General features: G+C 36.1%; 1 protein-coding gene across 1 annotated transcript; it reads left to right on the top strand.

Annotated features, from left to right (window-relative positions):
• The first annotated feature begins 16,044 nt into the window (after window positions 1-16,044).
• On the top strand, window positions 16,045-23,366 carry LOC128229692 (myelin P2 protein-like). The gene is made up of 4 exons (XM_052941484.1): window positions 16,045-16,209; window positions 18,595-18,770; window positions 19,175-19,288; window positions 21,412-23,366. The coding sequence occupies exons 1-4, from the start codon at window positions 16,068-16,070 to the stop codon at window positions 21,463-21,465; spliced, it is 486 nt and encodes a 161-aa protein (XP_052797444.1). The 5' UTR covers window positions 16,045-16,067; the 3' UTR covers window positions 21,466-23,366.
• Window positions 23,367-24,715: the final 1,349 nt, after the last annotated feature.

Below are 24,715 nucleotides of genomic sequence, written 5' to 3'. Positions count from 1 at the left end.
CCCCAGATATCTTGGAGTTATAAGGCATTTCGAGTTTGGTCAATCGGCTTTGACAATTTTTGATCTGCTTAATTTTTACAATTCTTTAAGCTTTTTTGAAATCTTGGTATTTGAACCAAAATTGTGTTTTCAGTATCAAATATAAGCGTTACATTTGACAAAATCAATATCAGTAATACATTTGAAGGAAAAACTTTTTTATGACAAAATCCTAAAACCTTGGTTTTAAGAACAGTTTTTTATACTTATATTAAATAACATTTGGCTATTTAAATACCTAGCTTTAGTGGGCCTTTTAACTCTACTCTACATAAAACTTACGCACACGATCACGTGATCAATACGGCGGATAGCCTTGAACTTCATTGATCTGAAAGCGTCTAACTAGGTTAGTTTATCATAGAAAAGGTGTGAGATTTGGTGTGTGGAAGTGCTTTCCAGCTACGGTGATTTTGCTTAAATATTTAGTTGGAGTTGCCGAATGGTTAAGGTCGTTGTCTCCTAATCCAGCGGCCCGGGTTCGATTCCCAGGCGGGAAAGCTGGAAATTGTGAAACACATGTTTCCCACTCAACTAAAGGAGTTTTGGTAAGCAACCCAGCGTTACAGGATTGAACTCCAGGCATCCTTGCCGCTTGAAAACTAGCCAATTCTGGCTATCTAAAAGAGGGTGTTAAACCGAATATGAATAATATGAATATAAACAAATTTATGAAATATAAAATAGGGGTCTTACCATCATTTTTCACAAACAGCAATTACATAAAGATTTTGTAACGTTGAAACTTGTTACGTCGAATGATGTTTAGGCTACTTCAATGATGCGAGCGATGCAAATATTTACTTCTACCACATTTTGTGAAATATTTCACGGAAAGACCCCCTTTTTTATTTCATAAACTTGTTCGGAAATTTCCTAGCAAAAAGACTGCGTAAGTCGTTAGTAAATTGAATCGTTTTTCGTCGACCAAATCGTTCACCGAAGCTCGTATGGTACTACTCTAGGGTCAAAAGAATCGCGCATTTTTAAAAACACGCCCATCATAGTGACATTTTATGAAATTTCCGATTGACAACACTGACTTATATCATTCTGTTTCCCTTGTCAAGAGCATCCGAATGTTGTTTTTGAAATTATTGCAGCGAAAAAGCCAATTTTACTCCAGATACATGTACGTCAATTTTTCATTAATTGTATGAAACAGCCCTTTGATCTGAATCGTACAAATTGAAGGAGATGTGTCCGTGTATACATATGAATACCAAATATCAGGGCAATTTCTTATCTTTACTACATGTACCATTATTACGTCGACCTTAATGCACTCTATTCAAACGAATTGCGGTAGCATAACATATTAACGCATCTTAAAAACCAGCTATACCGGCTGATACCGATGTTGTTGTTGTTGATGTTGTTATTTCCCAGTTTTAGGACCCCCCCCCCCCCCGCCTCTATACGGGGACATTATGGTGTGGACATACCAGCTTTACATGGTATAGAGGAAGACCCCAGGTGCCTCTCCGGGTAATTTTCAGGCTCGAGTGGGCACCTGGGTAGAACCACCGACGTTCCGCAAGCTAGCTAGCTGGTTAGCTTCCTCACATGAAAGATCTTAACCGTGATCCTCAGTGGCGCAATGATAGCGCGTTTGTTTGATAAAGCGGATAAGTCTCGACAAAAGGGATATTTTTTTCGCCGTATCAAACCTTTGTCAATAGATGGATTTCAGATAACCTAAATTTATAGCGATAAACATAAAATAAACAATAAAGACCACAGATATTTGCTTTGCGTTTCTTGTTAGATGTAAACACCTAGTTCTATGTAATAGTTGAAGGCATCAAATTGTCATTCAATAAAGTAAGTTGATAAACAGGAATACTTGAGTCCAGTATAAGAAACTTTCTCATTCTCCCTATGACACGCTCAACATGTATTCTCACATGTGACAATTTTCTGGACGGTTCATTGCCAGAAAGTTGTTTTTTGCCCGGTGAATGAAGGAATCCTCAGTACAGTGCCGGAGGCTGCCATTTCCTCGGCAACAAGGACCCCACTATCTGTCAACTATTCATCACCGGGCAAAAGGATGGACATATATCCTGATTCCAAAGTTATTTGCTTGTCCCCCACACGTCCACCCCATCCATCAGTAATCAAATTTACTGTCGGCGATATAGATATCAAATATTTTATTGAATTGTTATGTTTGTAGTTGCTCCATGTTTGTGCTCTTGTTGTAAGATTATGCGGGCTTTCAATAAAAAATAAAAGATAATAGATTATTGAAATAACTTTGTTGTAACCAGGTTCAAATGCCTCAGGTATATTTGATTGTGCCACCTCCCTCTCTGGCCAAACAATTAATTGTTTCAAACATTTAGCTAAAATTGGTACCAATGTGTTCCAAATTCGAGGAACTGTTGCCCCAAAAGTGTTAAGCTATATGATATGTCTTTGTTTGAAAGACCTATTCCAATTTTTATTAGGACAATCAAGAGGTGGCCTTTAAGTGAAAGTCTTGCCAGTCTTTTTTTAAAGTGAAACTCTGATTCAAAATCAATACATGCACATGTATAACAAACATAAATTTTGAGTGATTAACCTTTAACTTCTTACTAAATGGTGCATTTATGAAAAATATTCATAACTGATATCAAGATTGTAACCGTGTATTTAATATCTGAAAACGCAAAAATATTAAATGATTGGTGAGTGCTAAAAGATTCACTGCAATCTTCTTTTGTCTAATTAGGTAGAAATCCCGTGTTTTCTGCACCTTTCTTTCAAACTCAACTCGGTATCCTTCAAGAACATTGTTTTTGACATGTATTTATCTTTTTTTGGTATATCAAAACATTTATATTAATTGTGGTAAATCTTATTTGGGGGAGAGAGTGCAACTTTAAGTACATAGGGTTCTATCTGAGTATATATCCACACAAATAAATCACGGGATATGCTTGTAAAAAATGTCACCTTGGTGTTGTCTATATTGTCATATGTTACTTCAGAATCTTTTTTTTCTGTATTGTCTGCAACAGCCTACACATGTATTCAATGTGTCTACTCAATGGGTATTTAGGAAATCTGTGCAAAGATATTCCCTTTTCTTTGTTTTGTCTATTTGCACACCCAACAACACATACACTATAAACCATTTCACCAATTTTACTTACAGAAAACATGTATAAACTGACCATACAAACACCAATGTATTGAATTTACTACTGGGGGCTTATCAGCAGCAGAGCGTTCTTGCCCCCACTAAATAATTCATGAGCTGTTCAGTCAGCCATGGTCTTAGTGAAATCCATCTATAGGAACAGATGACCTAATGGAATGGGGGTACATACAGGAATCCTTTTGCAACTTGAAACCCCTACAACTTTCAAGGTACACGGTAAAACATACTTAGAACATAGATCACGAAACCCTTGCTTTAAAGGTGCATGACTTTTTGTTAAGAACATGTTTTAGATCTAAATCTTTTTGTTACCTATAAAGGTATCATGCTTCAAGTATTTCAACAGGCTTAAGTTTTATTTTTCCAAGATTCGTTGAGATAGTACCTTTAACAGCCTCGTAACTTTGTGACATCGCATTATGTTACGCATACATGTACATGTATATAATTATTAATTTACATTCTGTACAATGTAGTGTAAGCATTCTGGAACTTATATTAGCGGTGATTTTGTCCTAAATTTTAGAAGAAACATCATTTTGTTATTGCATCCTACAAGTTGCACTAGTTTTGTAATAGCATGGGCTCGCGGGCTCATTACGAAAAATGCTATCGACGGTAAAATAGTACATTTTCCGGAGAGAAAGATTGTAAAAAAGGCAATTCATACGTGGAAAAGCACAATGTTTATGCCACCCCTGAAAGTGATGTCAAATACCCTTAACCATCTTTATGTCATTCATATATACCTCCAAAAAAAGGTGAAACGGGTGTGGGGTAGCCCAGTGGTTTTATTACCTGTGACGCTCCTCGTCGTTAGAAATTATTCATATTTCAGTATATTGTTGAAAAGACATCCTTCTTTGGATTTGGGGTATTTGTGTCACTTTTCGGGCGTTTTTAAGTAGTAAAAGTAAACAATTATATCAATATAAGGCATAGAATATGCAAATCGGTTGTGGGGAAGTCCCATGTTTTATGACCTGTGACGCCCATGACAATACGATGTTGTTCGAATTTAAGGGCCATAACTCCCGAACAGGTGGAGAAAATCCATTTTTTTCTTTCTGCACAACTAGGCATGGGTAGTAGTAATCCCTGAAAGTTTGAATCAATTCCGTCCAATAATGAATGAAGAGTTGCGGTCACAAAATGTTGCACGGACGCACGCACGGACGGGTGCCATTACCATATTCTTCTCCGATACCTATCGGTGGGGATAATTATGTTGTAAGTGTACCTTAGATGGGTTATGGTTAGGGTTTGGGTTAGGAGTTATTCTATAGGGGGTCACAATTATATGTGAGGGTCATTTTTCTACGTGTGGGGGAGTCATAATATTATGACCGGGGAGTCACTATTCTATAATAAATAATGGCCGGTGGTCATTATTCTATGGGGGTCAGTCTACAACGTTACACTGGCTCGGCGTTGATTTCACGCTCGGGGTTAACGTTAAGTAAGCCCATGCCTGACATTCGCTCGATAGACATGGTGCTACGTTGATGTCTTAACTCATCGCATCGTGAAAAATGAGCGTTCCACTGTTGCCGTAGCTACTGGTATGCACAACAGCACCAACATGCAAATTCTAATGTTAGGATACGATGCATTTGTAGATACTTCTACCTTTCCAAGGTTATGTATGAAGTAGGTGATGACATTGTCCACTTGTGTCGCTGTCATCTACTAGGTCTAGATGAAATTCGTCGTATATTTCCATCGTCTTTTCATATGCGAGACCTTCTACCTGCAATAAGGGCGGGGTTATTTTTTCCATACATTACAAAGACTTTGGTTTAATATAACAGTCTCGAAAGTCAAATGCCTATAAAGGTTGAGTTGTTTTCATATCTGTACAAGTGCAATCTTATTCCATAATTATTTTATAAAATGAAAACGGAAACAGAACTTGTGATGCATGTAGATAAAAAAAACTTACAGAACGCAAATTTGTCTACCACTGGCGGATCCAGGACTTTCTAAATGGGGGATGGGGGGCACAACTAATTATAAACATATAAAACATTTTTGGAATGCATTATTTTAATCATATAATGCCATGGAATAAACATTTGTTGTCGCTGTCAATGATGTTTGGCAGATCAATTGAATTAAAAAAAAATAGCATTAACAAATATAAGATAAACCTTTCACAAAAAGATATTATGCCGATGAGAAGAATCGAACAGGACTCGCCGGAATTGAAGCCAAAGTCGGTAACCACTTGTCCACCTGAGATACACATATATGAAGTAGAATAAATACTATATAAACCTACACAGTAACTTAAGTTTGTATTGATTGCACTCAACGATAATGTACTTCGGATGTCGATGTCATTCAAGTTAACTAAAGTAAAAACAACTTGACAACAAATTCCAGAAAAGGGTTTCAAATAAAGTATTCCGTATTAATTTACAAAGGCTGCAGCATGATTCCAAGAACTGGACGTTAATAAAGCTGCACTCTCACAGATAAACCGTTTTTACAACTTTTTTTTATTTTTTGTCCTAGAAAGAGCAAATGTTTGCATAAATATCTGCAAACCAATGGTACAAGATTGCTGACAAAAGATCAGATCGCAGATTTTCATATTTCTGTGCGAAAATTAATGTTTTATGGCTTTAACCGTTTCTTACCGTCCGATCTCGGATAATTCCGAAGCAGTTCGCCATTAGACTAGTTCCTGTTCGATTTTGCAATAGAAGATTAAGATTGGTAATCTTCTGATATGTGAAGCCTTGAAAATATAAGCAAATTAAAACCAGAGATTTTTTTTAAATAACTCTTTTAGAGAAAAATATCATAAATGCACAGTTGTTGAGAAAACTTCTCTTTTTTTATTTAAATATTTTTACATAAAAGAACAAACCACGAATGCGCAGAATGTATCTTACAATAATCTTAGAAAATCGGTGAACTAGTCTATTATCTGATTACCCGGTTATGACACGGATCAGATGCAAGCGTCCAGCAGACTAGGAATATCGAAGTGCTGGCTGTTGGGGAAAGGTATTTCCATTTTCTTTTTACGTAGTGAACTGAAAAACTATTGTTATTTTATATTTATCATTTTAAAAGCAGGTTTCGTGTCTTTCGATTTAAACAGTAGCACGTTTTTTTGCGTTATTTCTACTTTCATTTTGGACAACATTTGAAGCACAGGGGCAGGTTGCGTTGTTTTGAATTTGACACACCACGCCCACGTCGATTTTTTTTATCAATTTTTTTTTATCAAATTTTAGTAAGAATCTGATGTGGTAACTGTAACTTGTGAAATTTAAAACATATGGATGTTTCGATGCATTTCAATAAATAATTTAATGTATTTACAATTATTCACAATTTTATATAATGTTTAAAAAAAATAACTCTACAAGCTTACATTATTTCACAATATAATCTATTTTTTAGACATCATTTTGATATTTATTTATTTCGTACAAAATACATGACCTATAAACAAGCCTTCCTAAAAATTAATAACATTTTTTTCACTTTTTCTAACAAAATTGAATGGCTGAACAAATGAATGAAATCATTACTTGTATATAAATACTTAATCTTAATTATTATTCTGTAATTCATGCATCAATCTTTGATTTGTATAACCTGATTCAGAATTGACATCAAATTGCAAATTACCTGTCAATTCAGTCTTTCACATTTCGAATAAAGCTTATGAAATCAACCTTGAAACCTAACAACTTCACCTCAGTTTAATGTTTAGAGTTATTTTATTTCTCATGTTTCATGTTACCAGGTCTTCAGTGCTACACACACTTATCATGATATCATAACAAATTCCTTTCATACCTTTTTAGAGTGTGGCAACAAGTAAATGGACCTTGACAAATGTCCTCTATGTTAGAGCCAGTCCCTTACATAAGTGGCCTACTTTTGCACAGCTGAGGTTGTTATCAAACGCAGCAGTAGGTATGAAATGCGAAAACTGTTCCAACTTGATCTTCAACAGTTGAGTTACTCCTCATCACAATACCTGAACTGAAAACAATCGGTGACGATCCTTCACTTCACTTCTACCTCACAGTGCTCTTCCCTATATATAAACGCTAGAGGAAAGTTTGAAAATGGAAAACTTGTCATTGCAAGCGTGAAAAGACCAATTGATTCTTAACGAAACAACCTGCCTCAATGCTTTAGCTGACACATCAAGTCAACACAAGGCAATTTGTTTTTCTCGCTACCTGACCGGTATGTTGAATCTGATCAAAATTGTACACAACCACTGGTCAAGAATATAGAAATACAAGTTGTTTGATCAGTTACCTAAACTATTCTTGAATATTTGAACATATAATAAAAGGATATTTGTTAAAGTTATTCATATTGGGTGTATTGTAGGTAAGATCAATGTCAAGGTTATTTTGGCTAAAAAAAAGAAAGAAAATGAGTCTTGATTCATAACATCGATGAAATAGCAAGCCTTAAGTATTTTCGATAAAGTGATACATATATTTTGATAAAATATCACCAAATGGAATCTACGTCACGGAGGAGACGAGAAATTTGTATGCGTTTATGTTTGCGGATGATGTTGCTAGTTTCGCAGATACAGCCCGTAATCTACAAGCTCAAATTAACCTTATCGATAGGTTCTGTGACAGGTATGAACATTAATACGGACAAATCAAAAGTAATGGTTTTCCGAAACGGGGGCACGTTGCGGCATTATGAAAGATGGTGGTACAGGGAAATACAACTTGAAGTTGTGTCATCATATAAGTACCTCGGCTCATTTTTTACGCCTAAATTAAGATGGACTATGACAACCGATCATCTTTCAAAACAGGCAACGAAAGCAATTTCAGTTATATTCCGCTACCAAAATCATTTTGGTCATTTTCATATCAAAGATGCGTTTAAACTATTCGACTCTATGGTAACGCCAATTTTATGTTACTCGTCAGAAATTTGGGGATACAAATACTGCCAGAACATAGAAAAAGTGCATTATAACTTCTGCAAGAAACTGTGTGGGCTTAATAGAACAGTTTCAAACTTTTTTGCTTTGAGTGAGTGTGGTAGACTACCAATGCTGACAATTTATCTTCCAAAATGTGTTAGATATTGGATCAAAATTATGAACATGACCAGTAATAGATATCCACGTCAGTGTTACATTATGCTTTTGAATATGGATAATGCTGGTCGTAGTAGTTGGGCAACACACATTAAAAATATCATATTTGAACACGGCTTTGGATACGCATGGATAGCGCAAGATGTTGGTCAACCAAACATATTCATGAAAATGTTCACGAACAGGTTGAAAGACTGTTCCATACAGAACTTGTATGCAAATATTGAGTCGTCACCAAAAGCTGAACATTATAAACACTATAAAACTCTTCTTGACCCAGAACGTTATTTGTCAATAGACCTACCATATCCTTGGAAAAAATGTTTTGCAAACTTAAGATGCTCAGGTCATACGCTTATGATAGAAAAAGGAAGACACTTGAATATTTCACGGGAAATCCGATTCTGTCCATTATGCTCGAGTACTGGTTACAATGTAATAGAAGATGAGTACCACTTTCTTCTGGTCTGTCCTTTTTACGATGGTTTACGACGTGAACTGTTCCGGACTACCTGGCTCACTCATTCAAGCTTTCAATTGTTCAATAATATAATGTGCACTGATGCCACTAGTGAGATATTCTCGCTAACTAAATTCGTGTATAAAGCATTCGATTTGAGAAAGCAACTGATCTTACACAGATAATTTATTGTACAACTACTAATACATGAAATGGAACTATCTATATGTATATGTGTGTGTGTGTGTGTGTGTGTGTGTGTGTGCGTGTGTGTGTGTGAGTGTGTGTGTGTGTGTGTGCGCGCGCGCGTGTGTGTGTGTGTGTGTGTATGGTTATATGTTTACATATATTTGTATATGACCATTACTTTGATATGCTTGATTTGTGCAACAACATAAAACATGTTTTTATAAATATCCAATATAGTTCATATTTGACGTACTAGTATACTAAATACTACAATTTGTTACATGTATTCTGGGCTGGTGGCCTTATATTACAATAAACACAATGTTATGTTATGTTATGTTATGGTAATGTTATGTGGTGATGTCATAACATTGTTTTACTGTTTTTGAAGAGAAAGCACATGTTATAAATATATTATCACATTTGTGTTTTTTTAGCTCGACTATTTGAAGAATAAGGTGGGCTATACTATTCGCCCTGGCGTTGGCGTCCGGTTAAAGTTTTAGGGCAAGTTGGGATTTTCACTTATAAGTCCAATACCCTTCATTCAATTGACTTAATACTTCACACAGTTGTTCAGGGCCATCATATAATGGGAATAGATAACTCCTTTATACAAGTTATGGCCACTGATTGACTATCAAACTTAGGTTAAAGTTTTAGGGCAGTTTGGGATATTTATTAATAACTTCTATACCATTCTATACCATTCGTTTATTTAACTTAATACTTCACACATTTGTTCAGGACCATCACACAATGAGGTTACATAACTCTGTATTATCCTTAATACAACTTATAGCCCCTGATTAACTTAGGTTATAGGTTTAGGGCAGGTTAAAGTTTTAGAACAAGTTGGGATTTTCACTTATAAGTCCAATACCCTTCATTCAATTGACTTAATACTTTACACAGTTGTTCAGTGTCATCACATAATAAGGTAAGATAACTCCATATCATATTTTATACAAATAATGGCCCCTGATTGACTATGGAACTTAGGTTAAAATTTTAGGGCAGGTTGGGATATTTATTGATACCTTCTATACCCTTCATTCAATTGACTTAATACTTCACACAATTGTTCAGGACCATCACACAATGAGGTTACATAACTCCATATTATCCTTAATACAAGTTATGGCCCCTGATTAACTTAGGTTAAAGTTTTATGACAAGTTGGGATTTTAATAAAAAAAAACTTCTATACCTTCATTCAATGCACTTAATACTTCGCAGCTATTGATGACCATCTTACAACAAGGAACAGAACTTCATGTTAGCCCTAAATACAAATTATTGCCCTTGAATGTTTTTTTTTCTTTTTAACTCTTCTTATAATTTCTTTTATAAGGCACAATTTTATATTCCTTACCACATTTTCATAAAGGAAAAACAAGTTATTTACATGACCTGTGTCATTGTTCGGACGGGCTGGTGTTAGGGCAGCGTCAAAGTCAACTTATGTATCGAATAATTTTAGCTACGTGTGACATAAAGAGACCAAACTTGGTATTTGCAAAGAGTTTATGGAGACCTTTTATGGGAATGCGTTTGCGGCCCCTATGATCAAGGTCAAGGTTAATATTTATAGAAAAAGGGTTGGTTTTAAATAACTTAAGTAAGGGTCTTCATATTGGTACCAAATTTGGTATATACCGGTAGGAAGAGTTTATAGAGACCTTTCCTGAGATTGTGTTTTTGGCCCCGAGAGTTATGGTCTAGGTCAAGGTCAAAATAGAAATATGGAAAGTACTGAATAACTCAAATAAGGGTTGATACAGTGTGACCAAACTTGGTATATAGGACAAGTTTATGCAGAGCTTAAATGGATGATTTTTGGCCCCCTAGGGTCGAGGTCACTTTTACTAAAATAGATTACTGTTTCAGTTAAGGCTGACATACTGTGAGCAAACTTGATATATGTAAGAAGAGTTTATAGCTCGGACACGAGTTTGTGTTCTCTGACATTTAAATAGCTCGTGTGACCTTGATCTTTGAGTTATGGACCCTGGTCAATGTCACAGCTCATCATCTCAATGAGGACAACATTTGTACCAAGAAATATGGTAATCCATCAATGCATAAGTAAGTTATAGCACGGACACGAAATGTTACAGCCAGACGGACAGACAGACTGACGAAGTGTTTCTATAATCCCCTCCCCACTCTGGCGGGGGATTTGAGATTTGATATTTATGAAATAGTGTACTTCCATTTTTGCCATTGTTGTGTTTTACCATTATGTCAATATGTTAAGTAACAGTCGTGCCAATATCTTACAGTCACCATATATGACTACAGAATCGTAACATTATTTAATAACCTCATCATAATGATTACTTATCTTCCTATTGTTTTCTTAAATGTTCTGCAATTTCAATAATTATTTACAAAACATGTTCCTAAAATCAGAGACATTTGACAGTATTATAAGACTTCAAGGTTTTGTCTATCTGAACACTTCGCTAAGTTTATTTCCCATTAATGTTTAAATTAATTTCTTATATGTACATATATTTAACAATGTTCTGTTTTTCAACATCTTACTTAAACAGTTACAAAATGTTAATTTACAAGAAAGACTTGTATTTATATCACTATGTCATTTTGCCATGTCACCCTTCTTTACTACCTGTTATGCTTAAAGCTGCACTCTCACAGATTTACCATTTTTACAACTTTTTTATTGTTTGTCTTGGAAAGCGCAAATTTTGTGTAAATATCCGCAAACAGATGATTTAAGATTACTAACAAAAGATCAAATCACAGATTTTTATATTTCCATTTGAAAATTAATGTCTGGCTTTAAAAGCTGTTACTAACATTTTAAGAAAATTGCATAAAACATCAATTTTTGAACTTAAGTATAAAAATCTTTTTTGTCAGCAGTCTTATATAACTGGTTTCAATGGATTTTCGCAAAATATGGCTCGTTCCAAGTCAAAAAATAAAAAAGTTGTCAAAACGTTCAATCTGTGAGAGTGCAGCTTTAACTTTGATGATTATATCATTCAATGTCTCTTTTATAGGCACTGACTCTCCATTTACAAACATTAGAATTCATAATGCTTAAAAAAGTATGCCTGTTTCAACTTCTCAACTTACCCTGCTTTTTTGGCATGACCCTTAACCATTCTATTGTGTGTTGTTGTTTTTCATTTTCGTGATTTATGACTTTTCAAACAAAAAATAATGGCCTTTTGGCTATCAACCATATCAGCAATGCTTATACTGATAATATAAAACTCCAGGCATATCATTTATAGTTTTAGGTCTGACAACTTTCAACTTTTAAGTTAGTAAATCATTTAACAAATATACCTATTTTCAACCTGATTCATTCCAACATCACAACTGAAACTGAGTCTTTTTTAAGCCCCCCCCCCCCATGTAAAAGATATTATCACCCTATAAATAGTTTCATTCAAATACTGTGCATTTGCATATTACATGTAGGTACATATTACTAGGTTTTCATGTATTTTCATTTATATTCTTTTCTTTCATACCTGTTCTATTTCATTGCTTATGTCTTCTTGTATTGATATTCAACAATGTGAATACTTCAGTGAAATAGTGGCAGCATGTGTTTTAGTATTGTATTAATTTGTCTGTGTGCATTCTTATTCCATGTATTGTTCATAATGTATATGTCGCACTGACACCAAATTATAACAAATATTATTTCTATTGTTTATTACATTTTAGTACAACTCTACCATTCCCAGCATGCATACTAATTCTGTATATTTTTGTTATCATGATTGGTACTCATTTTTTGCATACAAAATGCATATAAACTGTCATATTGCTCATGTTCTTTCTTGTTTGTACATATGTTCACATTTCAGTAATACTCAATGCAGTATTTATTCTTATATTTTAATGTCATATTTTAAAGAATTGAGAAGTTCTACAGGCGAAATAACATCAACACATTTTCACCAAACTTTGTACAAATGCTTCACTTTTCATGTATTAAAACATATTCCACACTTCATTTCATTGTAACCTATAATTTTCAGCACTTTCTTCATAAATCTTTTGCGTCATTATATTTCCATACACATTAAGTGATCAACTTCCTAGTCATACCACTATCAACCTGCATCACATTTTTCTCAACATCTGCTTATATCTTATGCCTTAAAAGTGCATAATGCATGTTGATTACATTATAATGTTATTACCTATAAGTGTCATTATATGCAAAACTGATTTCTAAGTCATTACTCTGTGTCCACATACTTTTAAACTACTATTTATGTTATTTTATTCTTATGTTTGGACTTGAAGAGCATGTTCATTTCAGGAACAAGGTGTGTTTTTTTCACACTTAGTACCATGTACACTTCGCACATTTCTTAAAACAGCTTTCTTGTTCCATCCTGCATGCCTATAAATCATCTACGCCACAGAATAAGGAAAATGACATAAATAATGATGATCACACTTCTTTCAGCTCATGGATAACCAACTTCTTTTAGTTTATGTTAAATATATTTTTTTAATTGTGTTAAAATCTGTTACAAAAGCAAACAGTTTTATGTGTTTTTCAGTTAGAAGCAATGGCTTTGTAACACTTAATTATAACGGTCAACTTGTTTCGCGGATTATTAGCCAAAAGTAAACATTATTTTAAGCAGATGTCCTTAATTAGTTTTTGGATAAACCTTTGGTGCTACTCTTGTTTAAAGTCAACATTTCACCAAAGTACTTCAAATTCTCAACCATTCGAACTTTGCTCAGACTTTACCAAATCATGTTGGCATATTTAACATTTCAGCTATCATAACACCCACTCCAAAAGAAAACCAACACTGTGTCCATGTAGTATTTTATAAATGTGTGTATATTGATACAGTTCATGAATAAAGTTATATGCTACAATTATGGTTTCTGTCATAGACATACCATCAGTTGTACAATTGTTATTGTGTTACGTTTTATTTTCATTTCAAAACAACAGCCCAATTCTGTCATCTTTTAAGTAACCTCTTTTCACTGACATCTACAATCAATGTTAGCCCTTACTTTACTTACTTCGTTCTGACCCTACATATAGACTTGCATAACCAATAGTTGGCCCGCGCTAACATCCAATTGCTGCATCTTGCAGCAACTTTTTTACTTGTTCTCCAATAGTCGGAAACTGTAACAACATCCGGGTTAGCGCGGTGTTTTTTCCTACCAGCCCTTCTTGGTTTCGACGGGATTATATCAAATTCCGCGTCAACATTTGTAGCTTTTTCAAAGAGAGCGCCCCACACGTCTGGGTCGTTTTGCTCATTGTTCATTAGCTGAATGACGACCTTAGCCTCACCAATTGCATGTAATAGATTGCTGATCGTTTGTTATCTCCGTCGTTATTTAGTGTTTCAAGCGTATGAACTACAACGGAAAATGCGTTCTTGAAGTTCGCCAGGGCATCGGTGCGAATCGACCACCTTGTTTCGCACCAAGTACGCAGTTTCGTTCGCAGCTCCATTTCCTCTTTAGTGGTGGCATCTCGAGACAACTCGTCCACGAAAGCTGCTAACCGTTTCGCAGAGTAATCGAACATAAAACTTATGTCCTGGACAGTTGAAATCATTGTTGGAACACAAGGAATAATGAAGCTGTGAATAAAACGCGAGATCCGGCAATGCGATTTGCAGTGTACGTAGTTAGCATGCGGTGATCTTTCACGAACAAGAGCCTGAACTCCTCGATATTTCCCCGACATGTTTGATGCCCCATCGTAACACTGCGCTCGAACTTTTAATACGTCAAGGTCGGCTTCCTTGAGAAATGACATGATATTGACACAAAGTTCAATTCTTTTGACAGAGGCACACTGAACGAAGCCCAACATTCCTCTCTTACTGTACCCTTAATGTCAAATAATCTGACACAGAGCGACAACTGTTCTTTAGTTGATTTATCGGTAGCTTCATCGACAATTATTGCAAAGTATGGACAGATCCGACAGTCGCTAAGAATCCTTTCCTTGACTTGTTCAGCGCAAATGTCAATAAGTTCGTTTTGGATGTCAGGGGAAGTGTACTTGGCATTATATTGAGCTCTAGATATGTGCTCCGACAGAATTCCATCATTGTGTGCAAATGCAGTAAGTATTGCGTAGAAATTACTAGTTTCCTCTTTATGCCCTCGTAGTGGTATGTTTTGCTTTGCACAGAAAACTATTAGTTCAATTATTCTATGCAAGACATGTCTGTTGTTCTCCACTGTTGCCCTAGCGGAGTCCGACAGTTGATGTTAATGGACTCAATTTTTCCAAACTATATGTCTTGATAACTTTCAGCTCGAGCGGAAGCATTATTATGACACGTTTCATTTTCATGATGTTTAACCAACGATGACAAGTTCTTCCGGTTATACCAGATGTAAACGTCTTCTCTCGGTCATTAGTACCTCCAAAAAGGCAACAGTTCACACAATATATCGCATCCTTTGACTTAGAATACCGCAAACATTTGTTCTTCAATAGCCATTTACTATTCAGTTTTCGTTGTTTGTCTCCAAATGTCATGTTAAGCAAAAAACACGCGTCTAGTTTGTGCTTGTTGAGCGATTGCACCTTGGAGATTACTTCCTTCTGAACATGCATGCGACGTATACAGTTGTTTTATCGAAAAAATCTTGTAGATCTGGCTCGTGTCCATACATATGTCTCAATCTGAAATCTGCTAACCTTCATAACTTGTGAATGATAAAGATTGTATGAAATTTAAGAATATTTAATATGTAAAAATAAACGACCAAAGGTGGATTATTTGTTTATTATGTGTATCATAAAGTACTAAAACATATTTATTTTTTATTATCAGTACAAGAGATCACCCTTCCTTCGGGACCAATCGCTCGACTGGCCAAAAAATGCAGTCCAAATACCAAGTAACTGTGATTTAAGCATGAGTTTTAATTTTCTCAAAGTAAAAAAATATATCCCAATTGTGAAAAACAGGCGGTGAAAATAATTCCAAAAAAGTCACTGAATTTAGATAATTGCAGAAATGTGACATCGAAAGTGGAGAGATACGTTTTCACATTTCGTTAATCTTTCATTAAGAGCTGCACCATGTTTTGACGCTGTCGAACACGAGTGTTCGCTCTCTATGTCTCAAAACCCGGAAGTAAATTTTATATTCTTCTGTCAAAATATGTCATCCGAAGATCTCGCAGATATTAAGGAGAAATTTGCAGGAACATGGAAAGTTGACCGAAATGAACATTTTGAAGATTTTCTGGCCGGTGTTGGTAAGCAATTTTTAAACTTTTTAGACTGGAATTAAATTTCGGATATACGTAATTCGGACACTTAATTTATTTAGTTTCTTCGATAAAATAGTAAAAAGTAAATAGTGTTAAACTGATTGTTATAATTAAGTGTATATTTAAATAATGTCAGGCATAATTTAACAATAGCTTCCATAGGGACCTGTCAAATACGCCATTTCACAGTGGTTTGACTACGAGGCAAGCTGATAGGGTCTTCTTTGAACAACTTCAAATCATATTTATCTATCAAGTCAAGTCATAGTCATTTAATCTATCCTTACTAATGAATCGGAACTAACTATGCATAACCATTAATAAAACATGCACATTTAAAGTGATGAAACTCCAATTAAAATAAACCGCTGTGCACTATCACAGACACAAGGAAGTATGATGTAGAACCACATTTTTTGGTTGATAATCACGTCATGGGACATAATGCAACAACTTTTCATGAGTCCACGACAATATTTCCACATACAAGCAAAAGCTTAACATCCTCGAGGAATATGTTAAAGGACTAAACAGACAAATATTGTGGCCCACTGTATCATGGAGGTTGGCCCTGATTTCTCGAAACTGCTTTTAAAGTTTAACAGGCTTAAGTAGCTTATTTTGATTAGAAATCTCCTTATTTAAACTTGTTTTAATGAATAAAAGTTAGTTTATTGTGAATTTCTGACAGATAACCTTTATTAAAAGTTTTGAAACTTTCAAAATTAATATTACACAAATTATAGAAGAAGAAGTTTCGAGAAATCTACCCCTGTTCTGGTGTCTGTGGGCACTATGTAAACCGGATTACTGTCAGTGGTTGTGATACAATGGACATGTACATACGCAGTCTTTTGCAAATATTTGTTTCCAACAACTTATTTTTAATGAAGAATTTTTTTCCATCATGGACACTAATGGTCAATGCAGCTGTGACCCAGATATTTTGATGATATTTCGCAAACAAGTTATAATTTTGATTTGCTTACAACTTCCATTACTCGTAGTTAATTCACTTTACGTACATTGCAGTTTAAAAGAAAGAGATTTCGGAGATGAGATTCAATGAAATTACACGTTGTGTCAATGGTTATGCATTGCTAGTTCTAATTAATGTATCCGGGTATATACATACATACTCTGTCACGTGTCATCACTCATATATTACACAATTTTATTCAACGAGTCCAGTACCCTTTTTGTTTGGCGAGCTAACTTACATAATTTTTGACGAATAAAATTTTGTATGATATGATGAAGAGTGTCAGATTCATTTTATCACATGCCCTTTTCATTTAAAAACAAAACAAAGAAACTACCTGCCATGCCGTTTTCTATGGAAGGGTATTTAAGAAAAAAATGCATCTTGCGTTCTGACTTGTACGTTTTGCTTTCAGACATTTATTTACATCTGACTTGTACATCTTGCCTTATTGCATCCCTAATTCGTCATCTTAGCATCTTTTGGGTTAAAAGTTATATTGCCATGATGCTTGATGCTATATTCTGTTAAGTTTATTTTCAAAGTTAATACCGGATTTTTGATATCTGTTAACTTAAGTTACATGGTGCTATTTTAGGAGTATACACATTACTAAGAACTTCACATTCTCCTAATGACTGAAGAGCACACGTAAGCAAGCACTTTGAAACATGCCACAAAGCATGTAAAACAGCTCCTTCTTTTGAAAACAAAGGGCGCAAGTTTGTAAAGTTATAGAGAAGGGCGGACAATTAAACATTCGGCGCTGAGAAAGAGTTCCCTCCCTTGATAATTATTAAATTTTCTCAAACTTTGTTGAATTAGAAAAATGCTTCTATCAAATTGACCAGGACAACGTTGTCACAACGTTAAGTCTAAGGAATCATCGACAACAAGGTCTCGCAAAGTATTTTACACAACTTTAATTTAATGTTAACGTCCCATCAATAAAATATTGTTTTAATACTTGCAAAATATTATCAGATGGTTGCCTTGAATGTTTTAATCAATTACTCATAATTTAAATAATAATAAGTGAGAAATAGTTCCAAATAATTTGAAGCACTAAAGTTGACACAACGTTTTAAAGCGTTATACAATAACCTTATCATGACACAACCTTCACACAACGTTAAATTAATGTTATTTGTTTGCTAGAGTTAAACCGGAAACAAGGGTTAGCTTGTGAACAATCACTTGGAACTCCTCGGCCATTTTCTATCGAAAACAACCTCGGATGTATGCTGGTGAACAATATGATGTGTAAGATTAAGGCCCTAAGTCGCTCACCTTTTCTCCAACCACTGTGGTTCTGTACGGTGAATACATTTTTAAGGGTTATTTTGTATGACGGCAAGTCACTATGCCATGCTATGTAATATCTTCAGGCGTCAACTTCTTCATCAGAAAAATGGCGGGATTGGCTCGACCCACATCAGACATAGTCGTAGATCTCGACGATGAGACGATTACAATCACATTGAACTCCAAATTCATGAAGAAATGCAGCTCTTTCAAACTTGATACTGAGTTTGAAGACGAATTCCAAGGCCAGAAAACAAAGGTTCATTTTCTCTTTGGCTCTAACCCTAACCTGAGCTCAGGGCACTGTTCTTGGGTGGTATTCAATATTCTACTTAAGTTAATCTTATGGTCATACATCATTGACTCCATTCATTCTATCGGTCAGTGATTAATAAAAAGCGATCCGATTAGCTACATCAGTCTTAGATCCAATTAAGACCAGTATTGAATACCATCCCTGAAGTATTTCAATAATGATAGGGTCCTGTTTACATAATGATTCGTAAAAAAATCAAAATAAGAATTTCGGTAAAGTCAGTTATAGCTAGAATATACAATAAGTATAACGTCTTTGAGCCTTACAATTCAATTCTTATTTAAATGAAATGATATTCGAAAAACGTGTTGAATATTTAAAGTGAAACACCATTCTATCTTGCATAGGCAATAGCTACGTATGAGAATGGCAAACTTACTATTAAGAACACCCCAGAAGACACTTCTGTCAAACCAACGACCGCCACACGGGAGATCACTGGAGATGGAGAACTTTTACAGGTACTTGTACCAGTTATGCCCCTCTTCGAAGAAGGGGTATATTGCTTTGCACATGTCGGTCGGTAGAGAAAATCGTATCCGATTTATGACAGAAGAACGCTCTGGCCTAAGTCCCCAAACTTGGTATTGCGATTGATCTTGACCAGCAAATGACCTTGTGTTAAGAACAGTAGGTCAAAGGTCACGTTCGCGCTGACATTGAACACAATTAGCTTATCTAACTCAAACCGCCGCCTCTTTTGTCAAGGCATTCACCACCTGCCATTGGTCGTGACGATGACATACAAAAACTGAAAGAGATTTTGGATGATGTTTTGAGTAAAACTGACAGCACAAAAGATACATCTCACAAGATTCTGCTTGCTACTGACCATAAAATTGCTGTCAATTTGATGAAACTTATATACTTAAACTTAAATATTTCCGCTTATTGAGTTAAAATATGTACAGTAAAACAATTTAGCAAACTGTTTTGCAATACGATTTACAAAATTTAATAAAAAAATTAAAAATGTGTCTGCTGGACTGATTATGGTCTTTTTTTACCATGTATGTTTAATTATATTTTGCTGTTCCCAGAAACTAATTCATGGGCTGTTGATCAGTTTATTGCTGTAAATTGTGTTCAAACATTTGAACATTTACACTTATATAAATAAATCAAATAGTTATGTGATTTTTGTAGATTCAGTTTGCCTTTCCAATTTAGCTATGGAACTCTAAATTGTAAAGTGGACATGCATTCATGTATCAGCATTTCTTATCTCAGAGAGGCCAATTAAACCCTTAGATTTATGGCCTCTAAGGGTGAACATTTCTTCACACGGACCTGATAACATCTCTTAACCGTTAGCCCATTAGGCTCAGATCTGTGGGGAAATTCTGAAAATTGGAGTAACTGGGTAGGACTGAACTGGTAACTAGAGAACGCTTGTGCTTACGATCCTCAAACTCGGTATGGAGGATTTTCATAACCTGCAGATGACCCCTGTCGAATTTAAGGTCAGGAGGTTAGAGTATGAATAGGCCTAAATTTCTCAAACTTGGTAGGGAAGTTGGCCATGACCAGCAAATGACCTTATTGATGTAGAGGTCACTATACCAAATGAAACGGTCGCGGTGACCTTGAACACAAAAAGCTTATTTGGAATGAATGTTCATCAAATCCTAAAATTACCTATTAAACATAAATAAATGCGAAATTACTGATGGGCTGCCATCAATGGGGGAGCGCGATACAAGTTTCACACACATCTCTTGTTATAAAACGTGTCTCATGTTCAAGAAGAATAAAACTTTTAAAACTCTGCGATTTGGAGATTCAAGCTGATATTATTATATGATATTATTTTCTGATTTACTTGTAATTCCAGAGTCTGAAAAAAGTTTGATTTCTGCAAGCATCGAGTGTATGTGTAAGACTCTGTGTTTTGGACGCTATATTATCTCTCTTTTTTACATATTTAGATTTATAACTACCACCTCTCACGTTTTTTTCTACTGTATTTGTGATGAAATAAACATCAGCGTGTTCCCGTATACTAACTTATTATTACTTTACATGACATCTTACAAAACGTAAAGAAATAAAACAAAGGAAAAAAATGATAATTATGCACACTTTACAATTCTTTAAATTTTCAAAGCTAAAAGTCAATTACACCTATTCAATATTGATTGTACACATTATAATGACCGCTTTAAAGTCTCTTGACACTAGACATTTAACAGCAATGCTCTCTGGACATGACTGGAATTGGAAGTCAGAGTCGAAACATTGGTTAGCTCGAGATATTGGTTAGCTCGAGATATTTGGGCGGTCCCGAGAGTCCTCGAGTTCTCCGATAGTGGAGATATTCAAGGGCGGTCCCGAGAGTCCTCGAGTTCTCCGATAGTGGAGATATTCAAGGGCGGTCCCGAGAGTCCTCGAGTTCTCCGATAGTGGAGATATTCAAGGGCGGTCCCGAGAGTCCTCGAGTTCTCCGATAGTGGAGATATTCAAGGGCGGTTCCGAGAGTCCTCGAGTTCTCCGATAGCGGAAATATTCGAGGGCGGTTCCGAGCGTCCGAGACTTATCGTCATTCTAATGCATGTGATAATTTGATAATAATATTTGTTTTCAGACCATGTGTGTTGATGATGTGGTTTGCAAACGATACTGGACAAAAGTAACGTAAGGAAAACAGATTATCAACTCCAGTATTCCACGAATGACACGTGCAACAAGCCATTTAACTGGTCAATCGGCATATACATTGTAGACACTCACAAAACGCTTTGTCGACAGGAGAATTTTGTAAACTCTGCCAAGAAAGTAAAGATCCCTTGAATAATATATTAAACAAAAAACTACCTGTGAAATATTTGACTTTTGGGGCTATGGCTTGGTCATATATTGTAGCTCGTTTTTGTCCGCTAGGTCGCGAAGCCATGTATGACTACTGGGCTTACCTGTTCAATTGCTTTTTCGTGCTTTTTGCGGTATAAAGTTATTATATCATTTTAAGCCAATGAACCAGATCATGTAATAATTCTAGATTAAATTGGCATCAGGTTTCAGGGTGAACATGTGCATGTATATATGGCAATTCTAGGTTGTGCATCACAATAACCATAAACGGATTTATAATGAATTAAACACAGTTGCAAGGTATTATTAGGCTTCAGAAAATATGCGCGTTTAAAAAGAAAGGCAAAACAACAAATTTTGCTTCCGGTTGAAAATTCGAAATTCCTCGGCCATTTTCCATCGAAAACATTAACATACATCCGAGGTTATTTTCGATGGAAAATCGGGCCGAGGTGTTCCGAATGCCGATTGCACTGCCGAGAAATATATTGTTTGATGGGCGGAATTATGTTTTTCTAAATAAAGTTGTGCCTGAATATCATTTCCACACTGAAAATAAATACATTTTAGCATCTTTGTGCGTTGAATTCTTGGTACTTACTTAAATTGTGTATTATGATTGAATTGTACATGTACCTACTTTTACTTGTAAAAAGATTGTTATGTCCTTTGTCAATTACTCTGCCATTTTTTGCCATACGTATTTTAATTATGATGTGTTTATTTTTAGCTTACCTAAGCACGAAGTGCTCAAGGTCAGCTATTAGGATTGGTGTTCGTCCGCCGGTCGTCCGTCCGTCTGTTCGTCCGTCAACAATTGCTCTTAAACCATCAGGCCATTTCCAATAAAACTTCACAGAAAGCGTTCTATGGTGACCTTTTATGAAATACAACAAGACAAATATACCAACAAAACACCAACATGGCTGACTTCCTGTCTTGCTTTAAAAAATATCTCTGAAACTTCTGAGTCAAAATAATTGAAACGTATTGTCCAACAAAGCTTACACTGCCGAACTGATATCACAGCATGAACCACCATGAACCACCATGAACCACCACCATGAACCACCATGAACCACCACCATGAACCACCATGAACCACCACCATGAATCACCACCATGAACCACCATGAACCACCACCATGAACCACCATGAACCACCACCATGAACCACCACACATAGATTTCTGAACTTTTTTCCTGCCCTCCGAATATATAATAGCCAACATACTTACCACAGAAAGTCATGGATTCCATTAAATTCCAGACTGGTTACAGTCATCATCGAAATATAACAAAAAATATACGCCGACAACCACTTATTTATGTCAGGCGGCTGTTAGTCTCTTGCAATGATTGTTCTGGTTGCAGTGCTACTTACATTACTGATGCATGAACACAAAGATGAAAAAATATAGACCGACACCATCTGTAGATGACCTACTACATTGGGAATAACACATTTTATAAGCATTGCTTTTCCTTACATATATATCTCAGGTGATCGATTTAGGATCAACATCGACCTCTTGATATTTTAGTACGCGGATAGAATTTGCAATATTGTTTTGTTTTTTTGTTGTATGCTGTTAATGCCTATACGTAGATACAAAATTTATATGAGTGGGTTTAATTAATTGCTAGACTGAGCATTATATGTGCCATATTATATATGATATTACTGCATAATACTATTTGTATGACAATAAAATATTTTTAAACATTGACTCGACTAAAACATATTCCTCTACTGTTTGGCAAGTATCTCTATTTTTGGTTGACCGGTAGGTCCCGAATTATACCGGCTTTTGCAGTTAGTCGGTAGGTCCCGACCCATACCGGCTTTTACAGTTGGTTGGTACCGGCTTTGACAGATTGTCGCTAGGTCCAGACCGAAACCGGCTTTAACAGGTGGTCGGTAGGTCCCGACACATTCCGGCTTATACAGTTGGTCGAAAGGTCCCGACGAATACCGGCTTTTGCAGTTAGTCAGTAGGTCCCGACCCATACCGGCTTTTACAGTTGGTTGGTACCGGCTTTGACAGTTTGTCGCTAGATCCCAACCCATACCGGCTTATAAAGATGGTCGGTAGGTCCTAACTCATACCGGCTTTGCTGTTGGTCAGTAGATTCCGACCCATGCCTGCTTTAATAGGTGGTCGGTAGGTCCCGACACATTCCGGCTTATACAGTTGGTCGAAAGGTCCCGACGAATGCCGGCTTTTTGCAGTTGGTCGGTAGGTCCCTACAGATACCAGCTTTTATTGTTGGTCGATAGGTCCAGACCGAAACCGGCTTTAACAGTTGGTCGGTAGGTCCCGACCAATTCCTGTTTTTGCAGTTGGTTGGTAGATCTTGAACCATACCTGCTTTAAAGTTTATCCGTAGATATCGACCCATACTGGCTTTAACAATTGGTCGGTAGGTCCCGACACATACTGGCGTTTACAGTTGGTCGGTAGATCTCGGCACATACCGACTTTTTGCAGTTGGTTGGTAGGTCTCAACTCATACCAGCTTTAACAATTGGTCGGTAGGTCCCGACACATACTGGCGTTTACAGTTGGTCCGTAGATCTCGGCACATACCGACTTTTTGCAGTTGGCTGGTAGGTCTCAACACATACCAGCTTTAACAGTTGGTCGGTAGGTCCTGACCTATACCGGTTTTAATAGTTGGTCGGTAGGTTCCAACCGACACCGGCCTTTACAGATGGGGCGGCAGTCGATTTGTCCCGACCCGTACAAACTTTAACAGTTTGTCGGTAGTTCACGACCAATTCCGGCTTTAACAGATGGTCGGTAAGTCCCGACCAATACCGGTACTAACAGATGGTCAGTAGGTTCCGACCATGCCGGCTTTTACTGTTGGTCGGTAAGTCCTCACCCATACAAACTGTATCAGTTGGTTGGTAGGTCCCAACCCATAACGGCCTTAACTGTTAGTCGGTAGGTCCCGACAGATACTGGCTTTAACAGTTGATCGGTAGGTCACGACACATTCCGGCTCTTACAGTTAGTCGGTAGGTCACGACTCATACCGGCTCTAACAGTTGATAAAAAAAGTCACGACTC

This window comes from Mya arenaria, chromosome 4 (genome assembly GCF_026914265.1).
Source record: "Mya arenaria isolate MELC-2E11 chromosome 4, ASM2691426v1".
Lineage (NCBI taxonomy): Eukaryota > Metazoa > Mollusca > Bivalvia > Myida > Myidae > Mya > Mya arenaria.
This window is presented reverse-complemented; position numbering and strand designations above follow the sequence as displayed.

Coding starts and splice junctions, on each gene's coding strand:
- LOC128229692 (XM_052941484.1), top strand. CDS start 16,068: ATGTCTCAAAACCCGGAAGTAAATTTTATATTCTTCTGTCAAAATATG. Junction 18,771..19,174: donor TCCAAGGCCAGAAAACAAAG/GTTCATTTTCTC, acceptor TATCTTGCATAG/GCAATAGCTACGTATGAGAA. Junction 19,289..21,411: donor GAGATGGAGAACTTTTACAG/GTACTTGTACCA, acceptor ATTTGTTTTCAG/ACCATGTGTGTTGATGATGT.